General features: G+C 36.7%; 1 protein-coding gene and 1 long non-coding RNA gene across 2 annotated transcripts; both read right to left on the minus strand.

Moving 5' to 3' along the window:
• Window positions 1–279: 279 nt before the first annotated feature.
• LOC130102137 (uncharacterized) lies at window positions 280–1,356 on the minus strand. The gene is made up of 3 exons (XR_008809136.1): window positions 1,221–1,356; window positions 671–693; window positions 280–589 (listed from the first exon to the last, which is right to left on the minus strand). It is a non-coding gene; the product is annotated as an uncharacterized LOC130102137 (long non-coding RNA).
• A 3,935-nt stretch (window positions 1,357–5,291) lies between these two features.
• pa2g4b (proliferation-associated 2G4, b) lies at window positions 5,292–19,024 on the minus strand. The gene is made up of 13 exons (XM_056268058.1): window positions 18,817–19,024; window positions 17,939–18,067; window positions 17,553–17,658; window positions 17,385–17,454; window positions 17,209–17,301; window positions 16,018–16,081; window positions 15,857–15,935; window positions 15,692–15,770; window positions 15,467–15,600; window positions 8,562–8,656; window positions 8,164–8,291; window positions 6,647–6,700; window positions 5,292–6,095 (listed from the first exon to the last, which is right to left on the minus strand). Exons 1-13 carry the CDS (start codon window positions 18,902–18,904, stop codon window positions 6,030–6,032), a joined length of 1,185 nt encoding a protein of 394 aa, XP_056124033.1. The 5' UTR covers window positions 18,905–19,024; the 3' UTR covers window positions 5,292–6,029.
• Between the last annotated feature and the right edge of the window lie 2,684 nt (window positions 19,025–21,708).

The raw sequence follows: 21,708 nt of genomic DNA on the forward strand, positions 1-21,708 counted from the left end.
GAACACAATGAAATTCTATGGTTTAAAAACTAAGATTTAATTGCTTAGTCACTTAATCCAGTGTTAATCTTTAGTTTTAGCACTCTTTAAGAAACTTTGCATGGCAGATAAAGAAAACTGGAGCAAGCACCATCAAATAGCAGCAAACACATGTCTGATCTAAACCGTTTACACATCCACACTACTGCTCCTGTCCTGCAAATACAATCTTAGACTTCTCAATTCATATCATACACAAATAAATTCACATCATTAATAAAACATTACCAAAAAAAGGGATTGTTTTAAACCAAAAAGATTTATTGAAGACATTAACAAAAACACGCTGAGCTGACAGGTCTGAGGAATGTCCAAAACAGTTCACTTGGTCATCAAGACCAGGATGCTTCTGCCGCAGAACCAGGTGATGGAAAACCAAATCCTCATTCAGGGAAAGCAGGCCTCATAGATGGTGCTTGAGTGGAGCTTCAGTTGGGCTTCCAACAGACTCGTGCTGAAGAGATTGAAGTGGAGGAGCACTCCCAGCTTCAGCGCACGGCGGCCGCTTTACTTGGACCTCTGCCTCATCTTTCGCCTTTTACGCTTCAGCCTAAAAACCAAACAAACATGGAACGTCATTTCATGCTTCCAACGCAGGAGGGACAAAGTGAGCTCATTTAATTAAACTCACCTGCGCATGCGCTTCTTTCGCCACTAAAAGATAAGCACAATCATTAATACATTTGAATTCATTAAGTAACTCAGACAAAGCATTTAAGGAGAAAAACTGCACATGCGCATTAGCAACTAGCGCAATGGCTGCATTTTCGCCAAATCGCCATGCAGCATGGCGGTTCGGAAAAAAAAAATGCAAGAAACAGCGACAATGAATACTACTTAGTTTCTAATAGAGTGCCATTTAACAATGAATAAGCAATCAATAAAACCAACATGCGGTAGCTGCAAATTCAACGTGGTCTTGCGAAATATCTCCTGAGAAACAACCGCCTTAGCAGGCTAGCAGAGAAGGCCCAAACATAACTTAACTGCGTGTGGCTATTCCACGTAAAAAAAAAAAAAAAAAAGACATTTAAGCAAAACTCATTTAAAACCCAATTAATAGTTATCGCGTAAAAACTATAAGAAATAAATGGTGTAACGTTACTAGCATCCTAGTTGCTATCAAGACTAGCCAGATAAGGATAAACACAATTTAACGTATACATGAAAGTTGAACTTACCTTCGCTCTCATGATGACAAGATAGTTCTGTAAATAAACAAGTAATGTTAGAAATAAAGCTGGATGGCACGTAAATATCTTGGATTAGTATGGATTGTAAGAGATGTTAACACAAGATCTGCAGAGACCACTTCCTTACCTCGTCTAGCGATAACGACTTCAAGAGAACGTCATGAGGAGGACGGGCTCTTTTATACGTCTCGATTGCGTCATTTTTCAGCGACGTGAAAGAAACGTGTGCGATTGCACGATTGCACCTGTCAATAATCATCAAATTAACGCATCGCAAATTAACGCAAATGAACACACAAGCCGTATTTATTAAACAAGGTCTGAACTAAAATAATACAATTAAATTGAAATGTAATTTTTAAATATAACATGTAAATGTATTATTCATTCTATAATATTATTAATTAAACCATATCAAATGCAGTGACATGCAAGAACGTTTAAAAAGAAAGAAACAATGCAATGTTTTCGTTCCAACAACTTAGTTCCCCTCACAAAAACAGGTGTAGGCAATCACGTGGCCACTGATCTACAATGTATATGTATATATAGGCCTACATATATATTTAAAAAAAAATTCTGTGTGTGGGAATTGCCTACTGTAGGGCTGAGCAAATATGGACAGAACTCTTTACTGCCCTTGTACTTTAAAAAGCCTTTTACGTGTGAATTAAACGTGGCACAATGGCCTTCATCATCACAGTATGCTAATGCCTATCTAGTGCAAGGGATTTCATCAATATGCTGATTGAGGACTTTTGGGACACTCCAGCCACAGGATGGTTCAGGAGAGACAGAGTCATTTGAACCTCAATGACACGTCTGTAGGCCTATACCATTTGCTCCGCAGGACATGCTTTCAACTACATGCTACTGTTTATTTACTAATGTGTTCTAATATGTAACTACTATGCCATGTTTGGTCTCATCTGACAGCTTAAACTGAAATGAATGGTGGTGAACTTAATATTAAAGTATCCTAATGTACAATCTATACTATTGGTTAAACATGCATTGAGGAGAATATGTTAATGTTCTTCTCCCCCTCTTGATCACCACCCATTTGCCTCATCTTTTGGTTTTCTGTCGGTCGGTTTCGGTGTTGGTATTCCACTCATGTTTAACAATGCTTTGCTCAGGGTATAAGAAGGAAAGGTAACTGTTGATCTAGGAGAAAGGCTTTAACCCCGCCACTCCCGCTTAACCTCATACTACCAGAAAGGCTTTTACGGCCTCTTCTGCACAACAGTGCATTATTTGTTACAACTAAGTTTTCTATATACAGTTTGTTGTTCTATTCTACTCTCTGTGCTATATTTAAACATGTAACTTAATAAATATCTTTGCCTGCTTTAAAGGCTTTGAGAATCTTTCCTTTTATCACTGATTATGTTGAAAGCTAAAGTGATTGTAACTTTCGTTATCTAAACGTTCAGGTTAAATCCTACGTTTTCATATCAGTTCTAAGAAAGACCTTTACCTTTAAAAAAATAAGAGGTTAAAGATTAATAACAACTTTAATGGAGTCAGATATATATATATATATATATATATATATATGAATTATTCACGTCATCCTTCAACTGCATTTTGTTCTGATTATTGGTTCAAAATAGCAGCATAAGTTTCCAGCCTTACACTACCTTAAAAATCTATTATATATAAATATAAATCTTCTATGTGTAGGCTAAATAGTTTTCTAATATTTCATTTATTTTACAACTTATAAAAAATATATTGCCGTTCAAAAGTTTGGAATAGGTAAGATTTTTAATGTTTTTAACAGAAGTCTTTTACCAAAGGCTGCATTTATTTGATTAAAAATACAACAACAAAAAACAGTAATATTGTGAAATATTATTACGATTTAAAATAACTGTATTCTATTTAAATATATTTCAAAATGTAATTTATTCCTGTGATCAAAGCTGAATTTTCAGCATCATTACTCCAGTCTTCAGGGTCACATGATCCTTCAGAAATCAGTCTAATATGCTGATCTGCTGCTAAAGAATTCATCTTCCAGAATCTGGCAGTAAGTTTTGGGAGTTCATTTTCAGTCTAGCACCTCCCCTGAAGTCCGTTTGCAGAGATGGACTGAAAAAGGAACTCCCAAAACTTACAGCCAGATTCTGAAAGAGGAATTCTTCAAACTGTGGTACGAGAGGATGTGGTGCTGGTCCTTCAAGAGTCACTCTCAATCTGTCTGTCTCTAATAAAAAACTGTCTTCGTGTATTTTCCTACTCTTCAGCTTGTGATTCTTATTGAGTGGGGGTTGTTTTTTAGGATTCTTTACCTTACCTAAGTCTCTGAGATCCTGACACCTTGCACTTCTGAAGTCTCCAGGTAGGTTGCAGTTCTGGAATATAATGGCGCTGGAGACTAAAGGGTTCCTGATGGTTTCACACTTAATTCTTCATTCTTTTGCAGTTAACGTGTCTTTTCTTCTCCACCTGTTTTTGTCTGACCCTGCTGACCCAATGAGCATTTCACTGTCCAATAGTCATGCCTTACATGCAATTTCTAGTATTGCATCCTTCTCATGGGCATTTAATAATTTTTTACTTTTCAGTCTGAGTTAAATCTCTTTTTTGGCTTATTTTATCTGTAAAAGAAAACGTGCCTAATTATGCACACCTGAATATAAGGCGCTTCTTATTTCCAGCCTTCATGAACAATTATACATCACTTATAAATGATTAAATACAAAATTAGTTTACTAAGATTAAGGTGGTTTGGAATTGGTAAAATGAAAAAAAAAAAATATGATCAGAAAATCAACGTGCCTAATAATTCTGCACGCACTGCACATTAAATTTGAACAATATCCGTTATTGTCTTAGGACAAATTTGATTAACTTTTTTGATCCACCTCAAATGTTGACACCCCTAATATATAAAAGGGGTGTTGTATATAATAATAAATATAAATATATATTAGGGGCGTTGTACCAATATCGTGTCACAATATTGCAATACAAAAATACAACAATATCTATCGGATAGTGACAATCTGATTCTGTATTGTGTATAGTTCAGCCAAAATGAAAATTTATATAAATATAATTTATACGTTTTCAGAGTTTTAGTGTCAGTACTACATTAAACTGCTATATATAATGTAATGGGGGAATATTTATGGATCCTGATAATGCCAAATGTCTTATTTAACCAATAAAAAGTGGCCAAGATTATTTTAAATATATCTAGTCAGTGACATAATTCTATATTTTCAGCTTCAGAATCATGAATATTTTTATTCTGGTGTCACTATTGTCCTGTGCATTGGGTTACCAGCACAAAGTCCAAGCCTATTCATTTACACCCACAATGTAATATCAAATTTAGCATTTTAATCAACAGTACATTTTTTATCGCAATATCATCGTATTCTGAGTTCAGTATCTTGATATGTATCGAATTGTGACATGAGGGTATCGTTACACCCCTAATATATATATATTAGATATTTTGATGATTCGGAGTAATTTGATCCTCTCATGGACATATTCTTAACCGTTTTCTATTTATGAAAAAACAACCATGTTTTCAATTGTCTAAAATACCAACTTGAGGATTTTGCCACAGCATTTAATCATCCAACTTAAAAAAGCTAGAGATAACAGAGGAGTTTCAGGCGTAGTTTGAGTAAAAACAAATAGTAAATTAGCAGAAAAATAAAATGTGTTGGCTCCAGTACAATGCAGATTTGACTAATATAATAATAGCAATTTATATAAAACTGGACCTACAACCACTTCTCTACTAGGACACATTGGGACCAGTTGGTTAAGTTATTGCAAGAATGGCTCAGATAAATTCCCTCTAAAAAATGTATAATGTCATTGGTTTTGCAGATGCCAGCCACTTGGTTTGACATTTTGCATCTTCTGACATTCAAACAACTTTTCCCTTTGGGGCCACTGCTTATCACATGACTGCATTCTGATGGATTCATGCATCACAGTTGTTTAGAAGTACATAAGGTTATCCACAGAGTAAAAAAATAGTAATATTTGAGTGCTTAAATTGAAACAAACCAGGCTCTGATACATAAATTGGCTAATTAAATTTATTAGATGTACGCTTATAAAATGGCAGGATAATTTGGTCAGTTTAGTCAAAAAACAATGGTTTCAGGAGTCAGACTAATAAACTGAAGGGAAGATCTACATGAAACAATTTTATAATTTGTGAAATACTAGAAAACGAATGCTTAAATGTCATCTTAACAGAAATCAAAGCTTACCAAATTGATAAACAGTGCTTCTATTGTAGTTGTTTGCCATATTTAAGTTGTGGTGAGGCAGTTACTGCTCCAAAGACTCATTACAGGTCATCAATACAAACTATGATCATTTCCCAAAAAAACAAAACAAAAACTCAATCTTTAACAGATTTCAAACAGGGATCTCATTTGCATGGACATGAATGGCACTTCACAGCAATGCTGCCTTAACAGTGCCACCATTACACTTTTATTGTTCATGATGCTTGTACAATGACAGAGAGGGTCAAAAGAACCCCAGCACTCGCCTCCTGTAAACACGGTTGGACAGTATCTGCCTGCGCATCCGTACACTCCTCTCTAAGAGCAGCCTCATTTAAAGACAACCAATTGCAAGTAAACTGCACAAACCCTGTAGCAGTCTTGTATATCTAATGAGGAGGTATTCAAAAAGACAGAAGGCTTGGGCGGAAGGCCTCTCAGTGGGGCAGGTCATAATTAGCTTTAACGGTTCTGTTCTTTGGGCTGTGCAGAGGCTCTGTCAGTCAGCTTGGTTGGCAGTGGGAGTCTATGCAGCAGCTTCGCTCTCAGCCTCCACTGGTTGTCCTGTAGCACTCTCCACATTTTTGGATGCCTGGGGACAAGATTAATTATGTAAATATGGTCAATGTATGTAAATTCTTTAAGGCAAGTCATTTCACTTGGCGGACTTCTTTGGAACGCCTCTCGGGCAGCTATTTCAGTCACGCAAGTACGGCTCGACTGTTGAAAGATCATATTCTCCAAAGCTGTTCACCAAGCTTACGATTACATTTCATATTTGAAATCACCAATGAAATCTGACAACAACCGTCTCATAAATTTAGTTTCTAAATGCTCAAAAAACCCAGATTTTTTCAGGTTGGATCAGCCAAGGCAGAGAAGTGCACGTCTCCGAACACTGACTGTTTCTATAGCACCCGGAGCTCCTAACGGCAGCTACAGTGACGCGATGACTTTACCTATTGGTGAGAGGCTCTTTTATTTAGAAAGCAGGGTGTATTTCACCATATTGCGCAGTGCACATTCTCCCATTCATAGTAATATGAATAGTCAGTCTTTGTATATCTAAAGTCTCTGATATGGTTTCATATTCACAACAAAGTGCTATTACAAATTGTGTAAGCAGCTGTTGACACAACCAACCTTCTTTTTCTTCTTCTTCTGTGCCTTGCGGCTGGCTGAGCTTTGCAACAATGCCTGCGGGAAAAACAAAACAACAAAAAAACGTCTCATTAGCCGCTTTCCGACCAAGTAGTTACAGGAACTTAGTTATAGGAACTGTCCACTTCTAAACAGTTCTAAGAACTACTCTCCCCCAAACTCGGTTTTGCTGTTTGCGTTCGCACTGGCCAAGTGGCCATAGGAACTGGTAGGAGGGCTAAGGGAGTGACGCAAGCACGGCGGCGGCGCCACATACAACAACAACAAACCAGCGTGGAGGAGGCTATCCGAATGTTCCTTTTCTGCATCGCTGGGACCTTAATAACGAGTACGAACGGCGGCGTTTAAAGACTATGCTTGAGTTCTGTACAGAGAAACAAAGAAGACGAAGGCTCCAGCGTAATATGATCTTAAGTAATATAATGGAAGAAGATAGAAGAGCAGAGCGCAGGAGACAAACAAAACGACGGGTAAGTTTAGCAAGCATAGCAATTAGCTGGTTGAATGCGTTATGTTATGAGTTAGCATAGCATACATAGGCGAATTGCAACAGAGTGAGTAAAATGTGTTGACACTGGGCGTGACTTATAAGTTGAACCAATCAACGTAGACCTAGGGAAAGGGAACTTAAAAAGTCCTCGCTCTAGACTAGGTACTGAAAGAGTTATAGGAACTACGGTCTGAGGAACTAAAAAATCCCCAACTTAGTCCGGTCGGAACACGCGAAAAAAAAGGTTATAGGAACGTTAGGTTCTAGGAACTGCAAAAGTCCCTCCGGTCGGAAAGCGGCTATTGTATTGACCAGATTTTCAAACTTTTGTTGCCAAGGACCCCCAAATATGTGTCCCATGTTCATTTCAAGGGACCACTTCACTAAAAATAGAAATAGTACAAATATTAAACAAATTAAATTATACAAACTTTTATAAAAAAAACAAAAAACTGTTTATAGTCAAACAATTTGTAAAACATTTTCTTGTTTATATATATTTAATCACAAACTCATGGTTCGAATCATACGTTTTTTTCAGTCACGGATCGGATAATTTTTCGGGTATTTTGACAATTTTGTGTGTATGTGTACATTTTGTGAATGTGTAAGGAAACATGAAAGAGGAATCAATGCTGTGTTATCAGATAGTGTGCGCTCAGATAACAGCACAGGAGTAACGAATGAGTTATATATATATACACACACACAATCCAGAGACTAGAATAAAAATTGGGTAGAAAAGAGCTAAATTAAATATTTATTATTTTCTTGATACTATTGACAATTATTTAGTTTAAACAGTTAACTTTTAAAATATATATATATATATATATATATATTATTGAAAAATTTGTTCTGTCAATAAAATGATCATGATTTCCAACCAGACCATGGAAATAAGAATGAAAATAATGTCAAATTCTTTAAATAACTTTACATATTTTGAATTTTTCATAGACTCCTTAGGGTTAAACACACACTAGTTCCCTGCGTTTAAGTCTCTTACCTTGAGCTCTGGGTCTTGTACTTCAAACTCAGACTTGTAAAGCTCTGGTTCAAAAGGCCCATTGGTGATACGCAGAGGGCCGTTTGCCATTAGCATCACTGTGAATTTAAACTGCGCAACATATTCACCTTGAAAGAGAAAAATAAGGAGACAGAAGGTTTGACAAAGTGACTCTTGAAACTTTGCGGATGGCACCAAACTTTTTAAATATTAACAGTCTTTGACCTGGTCATGCGGAAAAATGAGCTGGATGCGCTTCTCTGAGCACCGGCGTGACAGGAAATAATTTTTCATTTGGATTTAGTCATTTGTTGTAAAAGTTTAACCGTATCATCTTCATGCTTGGTTGAACATTTTACATATAGAAGTGAAATTTTAAGACTGAGGTACTGTCTCACCTTCCTTCTCATGCAGGACACTGAAGGGCTGAAGCAGCTCATGCTTGGCACACTCAACCACACCCAGCCGAGCTTTACTCTCATCCTCAAATGCCCTGATAGCCCACAGGCATCAGACAACACAAAGACAATGAGAGAGACTAAATGAAATGTGATGAACAACAGAGGTAAATAGTTTGTCTTGCACATGTTTGATTGGGAGGAAAATGCACATAAACAAATAGATAGAGTACACCAAGTCAAATGCATAAATGTAAAGTGACCTGGTCTAATATCTTATTTATGTAATGCATTCATATTATTTATTAATACATATACCGCTCAGTCAGGTCAGTTTTTAAAAAAAAGAAATTAATACTTTTAATACTAAGAATGCATTACATTGATCAAAAGTGATATTTATAATGTAACAAAAGATTTAAATTTGAAATAAATGCTTTAAAAAAAACCTGCATTCATTAAAGAATCCGGGAGGTTTGGGTGTTGGAGGGGAATCAGTTTCCACAAGAATATTAAGCAGCACAACTGTTTTCAACACTGATAATAAATGTTTCTTGAGCATCAAATCAGCATATTAGAATGATTTCTGAGGGATCATGTGACACTGAAGACCGGAGTAATGATGCTGAAAATTCATTATCACTATTAATATTGTGAATAATTTTTTTTTTAAAAATCTATCAGTCAATCAGTTTTTTTTTTAACAATATTACTATTTTTACTGTATTTTTGACCAAATACACTGCTCAAAAAAATAAAGGGAATACTTAAACAACACAATGTAACTCCAAGTCAATCACACTTCTGTGAAATCAAACTGTCCACTTAGGAAGCAACACTGACAATCAATTTCACATGCTGTTGTGCAAATGGAATAGACAACAGGCCACAAATGTGCATGTGTCTGCTCAAACGGTCAGAAACAGACTCCATGAGGGTGGTATGAAGGCCCGACGTCCACAGGTGGGGGTTGTGCTTACAGCCCAACACCATGCAGGGCGTTTGGCATTTGCCAGAGAACACCAAGATTGGCAAATTGCTGAAAAGCAGCAGTGCTCTTCACTGATAAAAGCAGGCAGCAGAACGTTCTCCACATCATCTCAAGACTCTGACACGTCTGTCACGTCCTTAGAGTGAACCTGCTTTCATCTGTGAAGAGCACAGGGCGCCAGTGGCTAATTTGCCAATCTTGGTGTTCTCTGGCAAATGCCAAACGCCCTGCATGGTGTTGGGCTGTAAGCACAACCCCAACCTGTGGACGTCGGGCTTTCATACCACCCTCATGGAGTCTGTTTCTGACCGTTTGAGCAGACACATGCACATTTGTGGCCTGCTGGAGGTCATTTTGCAGGGCTCTGGCAGTGCTCCTCCTGCTCCTCCTTGCACAAAGGCTGAGGTAGCGGTCCTGCTGCTGGGTTGTTGCCCTCCTACGGCCTCCTCCATATCTCCTGATGTACTGGCCTGTCTCCTGGTAGCGCCTCCATGCTCTGCACACTACACTGACAGACACAGCAAACCTTCTTGCCACAGCTCGCATTGATGTGCCATCCTGGATGAGCTGCACTACCTGAGCCACTTGTGTGGGTTGTAGACTCCGTCTCATGCTACTACTAGAGTGAAAGCACCGCCAGCATACAAAAGTGACCAAAACATCAGCCAGAAAGCATAGGAACTGAGAAGTGGTCTGTGGTCACCACCTGTAGAACCACTCCTTTATTGGGGGTGTCTTGCTAATTGCCTATAATTTCGACCTGTTGTCACATTTGCACAACAGCATGTGAAATTGATTGTCAATCAGTGTTGCTTCCTTAGTGGACAGTTTGATTTCACAGAAGTGTGATTGACTTGGAGTTACATTGTGTTGTTTAAGCGTTCCCTTTATTTTTTTGAGCAGTGTACATTCAGCTTGGGTCAGCATAATATATATATTAGGGGTGTAACGGTACATGTATTCGTATTGAACCGTTTCGGTTCGAGGCTTCCGGTTCGGTACGCATACAAACCGAACGATTCCTTGGACCATTTTTCCTGCCGACAAAATTCGCGCTGGCGCAATCACCATAACGTTGCGCAACATCAAATGGCAAGCGTAATGAAACCGGAACGAAACTGCGCTATTGTGCTTCACGGATCGTTTATCAGTTCGGAGCAGAGCAGCAACATCTGTGCAGCGGGAGCCGATCTCGATCAAGCGACACTGTTACAACACAGCGTTAAGAGATCCAGTAAAGAAAACATTTGAGTTCGCCACTGAAGTAATAACATCGCTGCGAGATCTAGTGAGAAGCATTCAAATTTCTCCGTTATTAACCGTAGATCTCTATTAGATCAAACAGCGCTGACGTGGACACCAGGAGAAACATTGTGCCGTGAATGAACTAGTAATACTTTACGTCCACAGACCAGCAACATTCACCATGGATTTAATATAGTAACACTAACTGTAACCAGTTTGGCTGGAATAGTGAAATGCTTTCAAGTACTTCACACATCTTTTCCCAGCACTTCAAAACTCAAATATTATATAAATAAATAGCCTATATGAAGAGTTCAGATGCAAAAGCCTCTATAAGTGCCATTTGAAATTTTCTTCTAGAAATTAGAATGATCATTTTTATGAAGCTTGTACATTTAAGTTCAGTAATTTCACTCAAATGACAATTAATAGGCAATCTTCATTGCCATTTAAGTGAAATTACTGAACTTAAATATACAAGCTTGATAAAAATGATCATTCTAAGAAAATTTCAAATGGCTTTTGCATCTAAACTCTTCATATATTTAAATGTTATTTTTAATGTGATGACCAAAACATTATTTGTTCATCCTTTAAAGATGACCCCCATTTATAAACCTGAAAGTTTCAAGATGTAGGAAATATTTTTTCTTTTAACAAATAGGAAATTTCTCTGGCATTTCTTACTTTTTGCTGTATCGAAAACGTACCGAACCGTGACTTTAAAACCGAGGTACGTACCGAACCGTGATTTTTGTGTACCGTTACACCCCTAATATATATATATATATATATTAGGGGTGTAACGGTTCAGAAAATTCATGGTTCGGTTCGATACGATACAATTGTGTCACGGTTCGGTACATTTTCGATACAGCAAAAAGAAAGAAATGCCAGAGAAATTTCCTTGATTTAATTTTTTTAATTATATTTTTATTAAAACTAATATCATAAAGTATGATATTTTTTTACTTTGAGCAATGATGGAGCTATACTTGACTTTTCTTAGGAGCATAGGCTATAAAACAAAACAGCTCCTTGGAAAAAATGAAATGTAATATTGTAGTAGTTATAAACAAAGGGTAATTTTAGTTCAGATTAACATTTGAGGGCAGCAATTGTATTCATAATGTCAAAATAAAACCGACGTAATGTTACTTGAAAGCATTATAGCCTACTATTGCTGCCAAACTTCCATGGTTACAGTTAGTAGTGTTACAACTAGGGCTGTGTATCACCAACAATGTCACGATACGATACGCATCACGATACTAAAGCCACGATACGATACGTATCACGATATGGATCAATTTGGAATTTAAATTTCTTTTGAGCAGAGTAATATCTTTATTGAATAAACAGTGTTATAACAGTTGTGATAACTGAAAAACTATTTAGTTTTTGTCATTAAAAAACAATGAGAGTTCAATTAAATAAGTGTTGGAATGTGCACCAAACAAAGTAATTTCTTTACATTACGTTGAAATCATTTTAAACAAATAAATACAGTAGAATAAAGATAGCCTACCAATAAAGAGCATTTTTGTTTGAATAGGTCTAGCACTAGTATTCAGAAATACTACAGAAACTTAAAGTAATTAAATGTACAATAACATTGGGTAGTATTTTAGTCCTGACTAAATTAAATACATTGGCTATGAATCCAGATTCCTTATAATTAAAGCTATCTTTTTTTGTTTTGACGACAATATTAATGACAGACACACATGGCTGCCGTCACTTTAAGAGCTAGTGCACGGATCCTGTGTTCATTATGCTGTCACATGCATTAACCGACTGTGTTGAATACTCACCAAGACTGACATTTTTGACATCAATTTGCTTGTTTTTGTCCGTAAAAGCGATATAATCCGTGAAAAAGAACTTTTGTTACTCACAGGCTGTTTGTGAGGCGGCTTTACTCTATGTATGCATGCAGAGAAAACCATCTCTCAGAGAGCGTGCGAGCACTGAATAGTTTAAAATCGCTTGAATGTTTTGAGTGGTAAGACTTAAAAAGACGAGCGAATGGTAAACTTAAGTGACAATGCAATACTGGCCCGAATATGCAAGTGAATATTCCGTCATGTCCCAACTCCCGAAAGCGAGAGTGTATCGCCGCCTTCAGCGCGTTTGACGCTTGCCTTGAGCAACCCATTTTGAGATAGAGACAGAAGACGCGGCACAGCTGAACACTCACGCTGTTTGTGAAATTGTGTCTTTCAGAATGTTTTAAAATGACTAATTCGATGTTATATCGAATATATATGGTTAGAATAATGCGTAATACTCGCAATCCCGTGCTGAAATTCGAGCCCTGAATTGGCTACATTCAAAAGCATGACAGTATCGATACAGCAGTTGCTGTATCGATACGCGCATCGTCAGGAGTTCATGACGATGTATCGTCGTATCGATATTTTGAGCACAGCCCTAGTTACAACAGTAAATCCATGGTGAATGTTGCTGATCTGTGGACACTGAATGGCACAATGTTTCTTCCTGGTTTCCACGTCAGCGCTGTTTGATCCGTTAAAGGTGAACGAAGTAACTTTTTTACCTTAACCGAACAGCTTTGGAGTCATTTTAATGTTTATATTACTGATTTCGTGTTGAATGGTGGTCGTCTCGCACCCCCCTGGTGCCTGTGAGCCGCAAAACCACCCTTGCAACTTTGGGCCGGCGGGCCGCCGGCTTCAGTGTTAGGAACTATCGTGTGATATCAGGTCTCGCGAGGTAATGAATTGCTTTACGGCAAAAAACAGATCTGATAAAATAAGCATCAAACTGAAATAACCCGCCGCCGTATACATGTGGTGTTCGAGGCGCACATACAATACAGACTGCCGACAGTTAAACAGGCCGCGCGCAGCTCTTAAAGGGGCCATACCTTATTTCCACTCGTTACAGCGTCCATCCCACTGAACAGCGGACTCTAGGGGTCGCTGTTTGCCAAAAACGGAATTCCTACTTAGTGCTGCTTTAATAACGGAGAAATGTGAATGTTTCTCACTAGATCTCGCAGCGATGTTATTACTTCAGTGGCAAATTCAAATGTTTTCTTTACTGGATTTGGCTGTGTAGTAAGAGTGCTGCTTGATTAAGATCGGCTCGCGCTGCATTGGTCCAAACTGATAAACTGTCCGTCAACTAGGGCTGTCACTTATGTGAAAAAATCCTGATCGATTTTTGAGACATAAATGTTCATTGAATCGATTGTAAAATCGATTTTCCATGTCTAAAGACGTTTCCATTTTCAGCGCCAAATATAGGCAAATCCATGGACAACTAACAGGCATTAGGACGAGCGTAAAGAGTGCGCTTGAGACGCGCACAAGTCAGCAATATTTCTAGTGATTTATTGGCATGAAGTTTCGTGCACAATGACAAACAGGAGTGCAAGATTCTCGAAAAACAATAAGCAGAGTGGACTGCCATAACATCAATGAAAAACATTACTGCAGGCTTCGACATGGCTGTGTTTACGATTAGAAATGTCAAACAAATTTCGCCTACGTAGGCGATTGTAGGCCGAATCTGTATCTGTATGCATGACTGTCTGAATACCGGCAGAATTCACATTTTTGTTGTAAAAAGAGACACATTATGCAGAAGTATAGTATAGTTTGTATGTGTTTGTCAGAGCCTGCAGTTGCTGTGTGACGCGCGTTCGCTGCGGGCGTGTCGTGACGAGCTGGACGCGCTCAGAGAGAAGGCAGTTAAAATCGATTCCCTATTTTTGTTTTCGATACTTGTGTTGGTTGGTCTGATCGATTGTGCAATCGATTTTCGAACGTAAAGTGACAGCCCTACCGTCAACCACACAATAACGAGTAGCTCAGTTTCGTTCCGCTTACATTACATTTGCCATTTGATGTTGGGCAATGTTGTGGTCACGCCAGCATCTCTACATTATGAGCGCGCTTGCCATGTGCGACGCGTTACATTTGAAATAACGAAATTTTGGTCGGCAGGAAAAATGGTCCAACAAATGTCCATGGTTTAAAAATGCGTACCGAAAACCTCGTACCGAACGGTTCAATACGAATACGTGTATCGTTACAGCCCTAATATATATATATATATATATATATATATATATATATATATATATATATATATAAAATCGTACCAACCCTAAAGTTTCGAACAGTACATACTTAATTCTGTGTCATTTTATAAATGGAAAAAAATTGCCTTTTAATTGACCTTTTTATATGAATTCATTCATATCGATATTTATCCTTTTTTAACTAAATTGAACAATTGATCATTTGGCAAAAGGAAAAAGAAAAAAGTTCACACTCAAGTAACATTTAAACATGAAATAAAGAAACCCTTACATTCAATTTGAAAGTGATACATCTTTTCGCTCTTTTACATTTGCGTTACTGAATTACGGAGAAACAAATCAAGTCATTTAATGGACTTTTGACAGCTTCAGGGCCGTTATGAAAATTACAGATCATACTTTCCTAATTCCTTTAGTTAAGTAGCAACGATTAAAAAAACAATTTCGCTTTTCTAGCCAGGTTTACCTCTGTGATTTACCTCTTTAACAAAGGATTTATTAATTAAATTTTTAAGTGGTTGTCCCTCAAATAACTAAAGATACTTAAGTAGTGATAGCAAAAATATTCAACCGTGACTTGAACTGAAAATAAATTACCTCAGAGTAAACGGCATGGCATCAAATCGCCGCTCCACCTCACTGAAGAACACCCTGGAGGTCTTCATCTTTAGGCCATACTGCTTACTGGGGTCCCGCTTGTAAACGGTGGTCCTCTGCCCGGAGTCTCTAGCCTGCAGGGAGAAAGAGAGCGAGGTTATCCGCCATCTATGGCATGTTAATGATAGACATTGAGGGAACAGTGACGCTAATACGAGTCTTCACCTTTCCCTCTCCAGTGCTAATGAGCACGTCCACAGCGTACACCTCATGCACTTCAAATTCTGCCTTCTCGTGGTCCTTCCTTAGAGCAGACAAGGACAGAGAGAATTTAGCATAGAGGAACACTCAATCATTTTCCAAAACAATCTAGCTCTTCATCGTCCTGACCTTTGCTGGTCGGTGGGGTTTTGAATGATAGTCTTCTCTCCATCAATGACATGCTGCTTTAACTGATGAGACAGCATGCCTGTGTAGAGAGACGGAATGAGTTTTAAAAACCACGCCATGATGCTTTAACAGTGAGTGAGTTCAGGTTATGTTCAGCTCACCCTCTATGGCCATGCATTTGAATGATTGGGCAATCTTGTTCCAGGCCTCTGTGACCTGAGTGTTCTGAGAGACAGAAAAACAGATGATGAAGAAAATATTAAAAATCATTTTCGGTAATTGAAATAAAATTGAAATAAATATAACTATTAGCCAAAAAACCCTTTAACTTATATTAAAATTAAAACATGTTGCCGTGGTTTAATTTGAAGTTTAATAAGTTGAAATGCTAAAATTACCAAAATGACAAAAGTAATAAAACTATAGCCTAGCCTATTTATTGGCCAAGTGATGCTGGCATTATTATGGTCTGTGACACTGGTTCAGATTCTGTGTAGAGAACAATTCTTTGTGACTGTATGTAGTGCTCAAGTTGGAAAAGCAATGAGAAAAATTCTGTCATCATTTACTCAATCTCATGTCGTTCCAAAGCCATTAGAAATCGCTTACTTTTGAAACACAAATGAAGATATTGAAAGTCTATTCTATACGCTTAAAAACGTTCATAAAGCGATGAAATCCAAGTCCAATTCTTTTGAAGAGACAATCAATTATATGATGAATAGACTTAATTACATTCACTGATCAATGTTTATATGTGAATAAAATAATAAATTCAATCAGTTCATCATAGAAAACGACTCTTCAGAAGACTTGGATTAAACTGCTCGATTCATATGGATTTCTTTTAATATATCTTTATGAACATTTAGAAGCATCAGTGTTAGGTGAATAGACTTTAACTGGAGATAAAGAACTCTCTCAGATTTCATTCAAAACATCTTTTGTGTTGCGAAGATGAACAAAAGTCTTCTGATTTTGGAAGAATATGAGGTTGAGCAACTGATGACAGAATTTACATTTTTGGATGAACTAACCCTTTAAGTGAAATTTAAAAGAAAACTGAAAATATATATATATATAAAAAAAAAAGCTAATTCAAAATATCATTAAATATAATTAAAAATAATACTAAAATAACACTGATTAAACATTATTTTATTAAGTACCATTCTCCCAAGATATTGTCTTTACATGTAGACCAAGGTTATCAGTTAACTTCCACAAGGAAATGATCCAATTTATAATAGAGAATTTATTGTGACTCAAAAAAAAAACTAAATCATTATTCACTGTTATTCATGAAGATGTTATAAGCAGTTATTTACAGGACCAGACTGATTCTATCTAACCTGATTCCCAGGCTTAACCAGCCGAAGAGCAGCTTCTGCACACAAGTTGGCAGCTTTGATCACATCCGCTTTCCGTCCTGTCACAGGATTGTCCTAGAAGAACAGCAAATTATATGTTAGCGCACGTTTAAACAGAATGAAACAGAATGTGGCATCCACAAAGAAGAGAGACATACCTTGGTTGCGCCAACTACAAAGCTGTGAGCAACATTGGAGATGAAGCCATCCACATGCACTCCAAGGTCACTGTGTAAAAACAGAATGCAGTAATGAGGAAATGTTCTAAAAACAGATGAACATATATATATATATTCATATATACATAAAGCAGAAATAATACCCACATTTTAACCAAGTCACCGTCTTTAAGCGTATAGTCTGGATCGCTCTTTATTGGTGAGAAGTGGCACACACAGTTGTTCACAGACACACAGGTGGGAAAGGCAATCCCTGTCACACAAGAAGAATACCACATTTATTTATTTATTTATACATACATAAATCAAATCATTTTATATTTACAAAACGCACGCACACACACATATATATATACACATACATAGGATATATATATATAACAATAACAAATAATTTTTCTACTTCTTTTTAATATATTTATATATATATATATATATATATATATATATATATATTAAAAAGTCACCACATTCAAGATTTTAATGAATAAAATGTAATGGAAAAACACTTGAGGTTTCAGAAACATTCTTACCTTTCTTTATTTCCTTTTCCTTCTTGAAGACCTTGCCTGTTTCGGCAGTGATGAAAGCGTCTCCTTTCTCACACAGACTGAGGACAGACAAACCAGGCTTGGCTGCTTCTATGACAGTCTTCAAAGCCTCTGAGGGGAAAGATTTCACATGAAACAACAAAGTTTCCCACCCAAAGGAATTGGAAACCCTACCTAAAGCACTGTGATCAGGTCTGAAGGAGATCAATACACACATTAAATCTGTAAGCACTTCTAAAAGGAATCGTGACAAACAAATTGAAGACTGACATTTGCTGAAGCTTTCTCAGCACCTGGCATTAAATTTACTAGAAGACAATACTAGACACTATGACACACTTTTTTTCACTCTACGATCTATCTATGCACACAGACGACTGTAAACTCTACAGGAGATACGCAGAATCACAGGGTCAGTCGCCACTCACTCTCATTCTAAGGAACAAGATGCAATGAAAGTGAATGGAGACTCAGGCTGTCACTTAGCCTACATTCTGTCAAACATTTCCTTTTCGGGTTCATAGTCATACAGATTTAGAGCAACATGAGAGTGAGTAAAAATGACAGAATTAAACTTTCTGGGCAATCACTTTATGTCCCTACGTTACAACTAAAGCTAACTGGCTAACCCGCTAGCCGAATATTTAATAACATAAAATAACGCAGTTAAGATTACAAAACATAGGCTGCTGAAGCTTGTCGATACGATTGCAAGTTACGCCAAGTCAAATAAACAGAAATGACTGGCATCGATGGCAATCTCACTACAGCTCGCAGACACATGGCCGAGCGCTGAGCTGAACCCCCGCTCGGTCAAATTCAACCCTTAATCGCGCGTAAAGCTCCAGAATCATCCTCACGGTTTGCTATGTCGGCCCCCATCTTGTACTTGGTGACCACCAAGTCATCAGCAACGGTCTGCTCTTGCTGTTCGTCGTCTCCTGACATGCTTGTCAGTGTTGGGATTCAAGAGGAGCTCGTAGTTGTAACTTTTTCCCTCGCTTCGCTTGTAGGATGATGGAGCACAGCACGCTTCAGGTCTCACAGCCTGCGCCACCAGCAGCCGTGGAAACGCGCAAGATGGCCGCTTACTGCACTGCTCTTCAAAATAAAAGTCACAAACATGCGGACACACTGATAGAGTGACCTCTGCGGGAGCTCGATGAAATATTAATAGTAGGCCTTATATCTAATCATTTTCTAGTTTGGCATTTTACAATACCATATTATATATATTATACTATAGACATGCAAAGTCAAAATTATGAAACACTAAATCATAATTATGAGTTAAAAGTTGTAATTTGGACTTTCATTGTCATAGTTATAGATTGTAAATAATATTTTCGACATTTATGTCATAAATATGATTTTACAAAATCATGATTTTTTTTATCTTATGTGGTGGAAATGTGCTTTCATAGAATTTAGCCAATGTGTGAAGAAAATTAAGAAAAACCAAGGTAAATATCACTTGTAAACAATAGTTTTATTTGTGCGACTTTTCAATCAAGCTGTAATTTTGCCAACAACTGAAATACAAATGAATTAAATACTTATTTTATTGCCTCCATCAGATTTTATGCAGTCTCAATCCTCAGAATAACATGCACAAGTTTATTTTATGACAATAGTTTGGACTTTAGCCCCTTTAACAGACAAGATGCATGTTTGAACTGTTTTAACTGATATAAACTTATATCTTAAAATATGTCGCTGCCATTGTTTTGTCTCAAGATTCACAACAGTAATGTTTTTTTAAGGCATATTTATAAAAGCTACTTAAATGTCCTAGTTGAACTAAGGCCTAATTCTGGCTTTGTGAAACCAGGCCTAGATGTGCCTTTTTTGTTGAGTCCATTGTGGTTCATGAAACACTTCTAAATCTGCTGTGTATTAGACTGTACATTAATTTCATTATTTATTAGAAGAATTTCTAAATCTGAAAACATGTCATTGAGCTTGAGTGGTGTGAGATTCGCAAATAAATTACTCTTATGATATTTAGTGAATTAAAAACTCTGGCAGTTACAGAATTAATCTAAATCAAATATTGAATCCTAAATTGTCATGTCCGACTTAAAATGTACCAATACCGTAGATAAACTTAAGCTGACAACAACATGCAAGATTATTTGCTTTATTATAGGCTTTTTTTTTTTTTTTACAATATATTAAATTTTCAGTTCATAGCATCAGATTACACAATGACTAACAATCAAGTAAAACACAGCAAATATTTTTTACCCTGTTCTCCCTTCCATCACCCCATCCCCGGACGGAAAAATAAGTAAAAATATAAATAAATAAATAAATAAGAAAAAGAAAAAAGGGGATTCAATTCAAGATTTTACAGATACTTAAATCAGGTGAGAGTGTTTCACAGATGTATGTAGATCATGATGCTACCCTCCCCTCAGAGCTAGTTCTTGTTGTAGCAGGTTCGGACACTAACATTGCGCCTTGAGAAGTTAGTAAAAGGTCTTCAGACATCTTCAAAAACATTTTGTTTATTTTTGACAATGTACGTTATCTTCTCCATTGCCATATCTGACGCCATTTCTTTAATCCACATTCCAATTCTTGGCTCATTGATATTTTTCCAGTTAAGAGCAATTATACGTTTAGCTTGTAAAATACACGTCTATGAATCTGACCTCTTTGTTCTGTAAGGGAGAACTGATAGGATATATACACAGGATAAAAAACTTAGGATCCAGTGGTAGTTTCTTGGATAGTATTTGGTCAATCATATCAATACCTTGCCAAAAGGGTTTCACTTTCACACATTCCCATGGGGTACAATGTACCTCTTGCCTCATTACACTTATGCAGGTATCAGGAATGTTATCATTAAACTTGTGCAACTTAACTGGAGTTATGCATGTCCGCATCAGCCATACTGCATGAGTTCCGGGCTACTGTTGACTGTCTTCATCTGAGCCTCCTTACATGCCTCTGACATTCCAATCTTCTAAAGATATTTCATCATCTATATCTTCTTTCCATAATCTATAGTTTTGATTCTGAGGATTCATCAGACCCAGACACAAACAAGTCATACAAAGATTAAATTAAACCTTTATCATATGTCCTATAATTACTGCCTCTATGAAGATTATGAGTTTTGATGTAATGAGTGCAGACTATATAATAAATAAATGAAACCCGATAAACACATAACATGTGAACAACAAAATAATATCTTTATTTCAGACATACCATATAAACATGTTCTAGATTCAGTTTAGTTTTAAATCCTTATTTTCTAATTTTGCCTATAGATTAATAAAATCTGCAACAATCTGGCTTGCACAGAACTGGAGTTTTTAGTTCAGTCTTTTTATCTCTGATTAGAAAAGCATTCCTTTGTCTCTAATTTGCACACATTCACACCTGTCTGACCACAGCAGTCAAACCTCATTAATATTTTAGTAGCATTATCAATACTTTTTATTCTGAAAAGTTTCAAATGTACACTGTAAAAAAATAAAAATTAAGTTGTAAATAAAACAAAAGATTATTGGAGTATGTTTTACAAGAAAATACTTTTTTAGTCTTTTTTAACTACAAAATTGTACATTCAATTCAATGTTACTTGCTGTTTCATTAATTGTAATTATTTGTGAAATTAATAGCTGATTTCTAATTTCTGAGTGAAAATTGTTTTGTGTCAGATTTTTCTTTAAATAAAGTGATTTTTTTCATTTTTTAATGAAAAATATTTTCAAATAAAATGACCTACGCTTGTT

The sequence above is a fragment of the Rhinichthys klamathensis genome, unplaced genomic scaffold (genome assembly GCF_029890125.1).
Source record: "Rhinichthys klamathensis goyatoka isolate OS25496 unplaced genomic scaffold, OSU_Roscu_1.1 h1tg000269l_1, whole genome shotgun sequence".
Lineage (NCBI taxonomy): Eukaryota > Metazoa > Chordata > Actinopteri > Cypriniformes > Leuciscidae > Rhinichthys > Rhinichthys klamathensis.

What these genes read in the sequence shown, in the direction of transcription:
- pa2g4b (XM_056268058.1), bottom strand. Translation starts at nt 18,904, where the DNA reads ATGTCAGGAGACGACGAACAGCAAGAGCAGACCGTTGCTGATGACTTG. An exon ending in TTGTAGTTGGCGCAACCAAG is followed by an intron (nt 17,302 to 17,384) that starts GTATGTCTCTCT and finishes CTGTTCTTCTAG; the next exon opens with GACAATCCTGTGACAGGACG. An exon ending in GCCATGCCGTTTACTCTGAG is followed by an intron (nt 8,657 to 15,466) that starts GTAATTTATTTT and finishes GTGGGCTATCAG; the next exon opens with GGCATTTGAGGATGAGAGTA.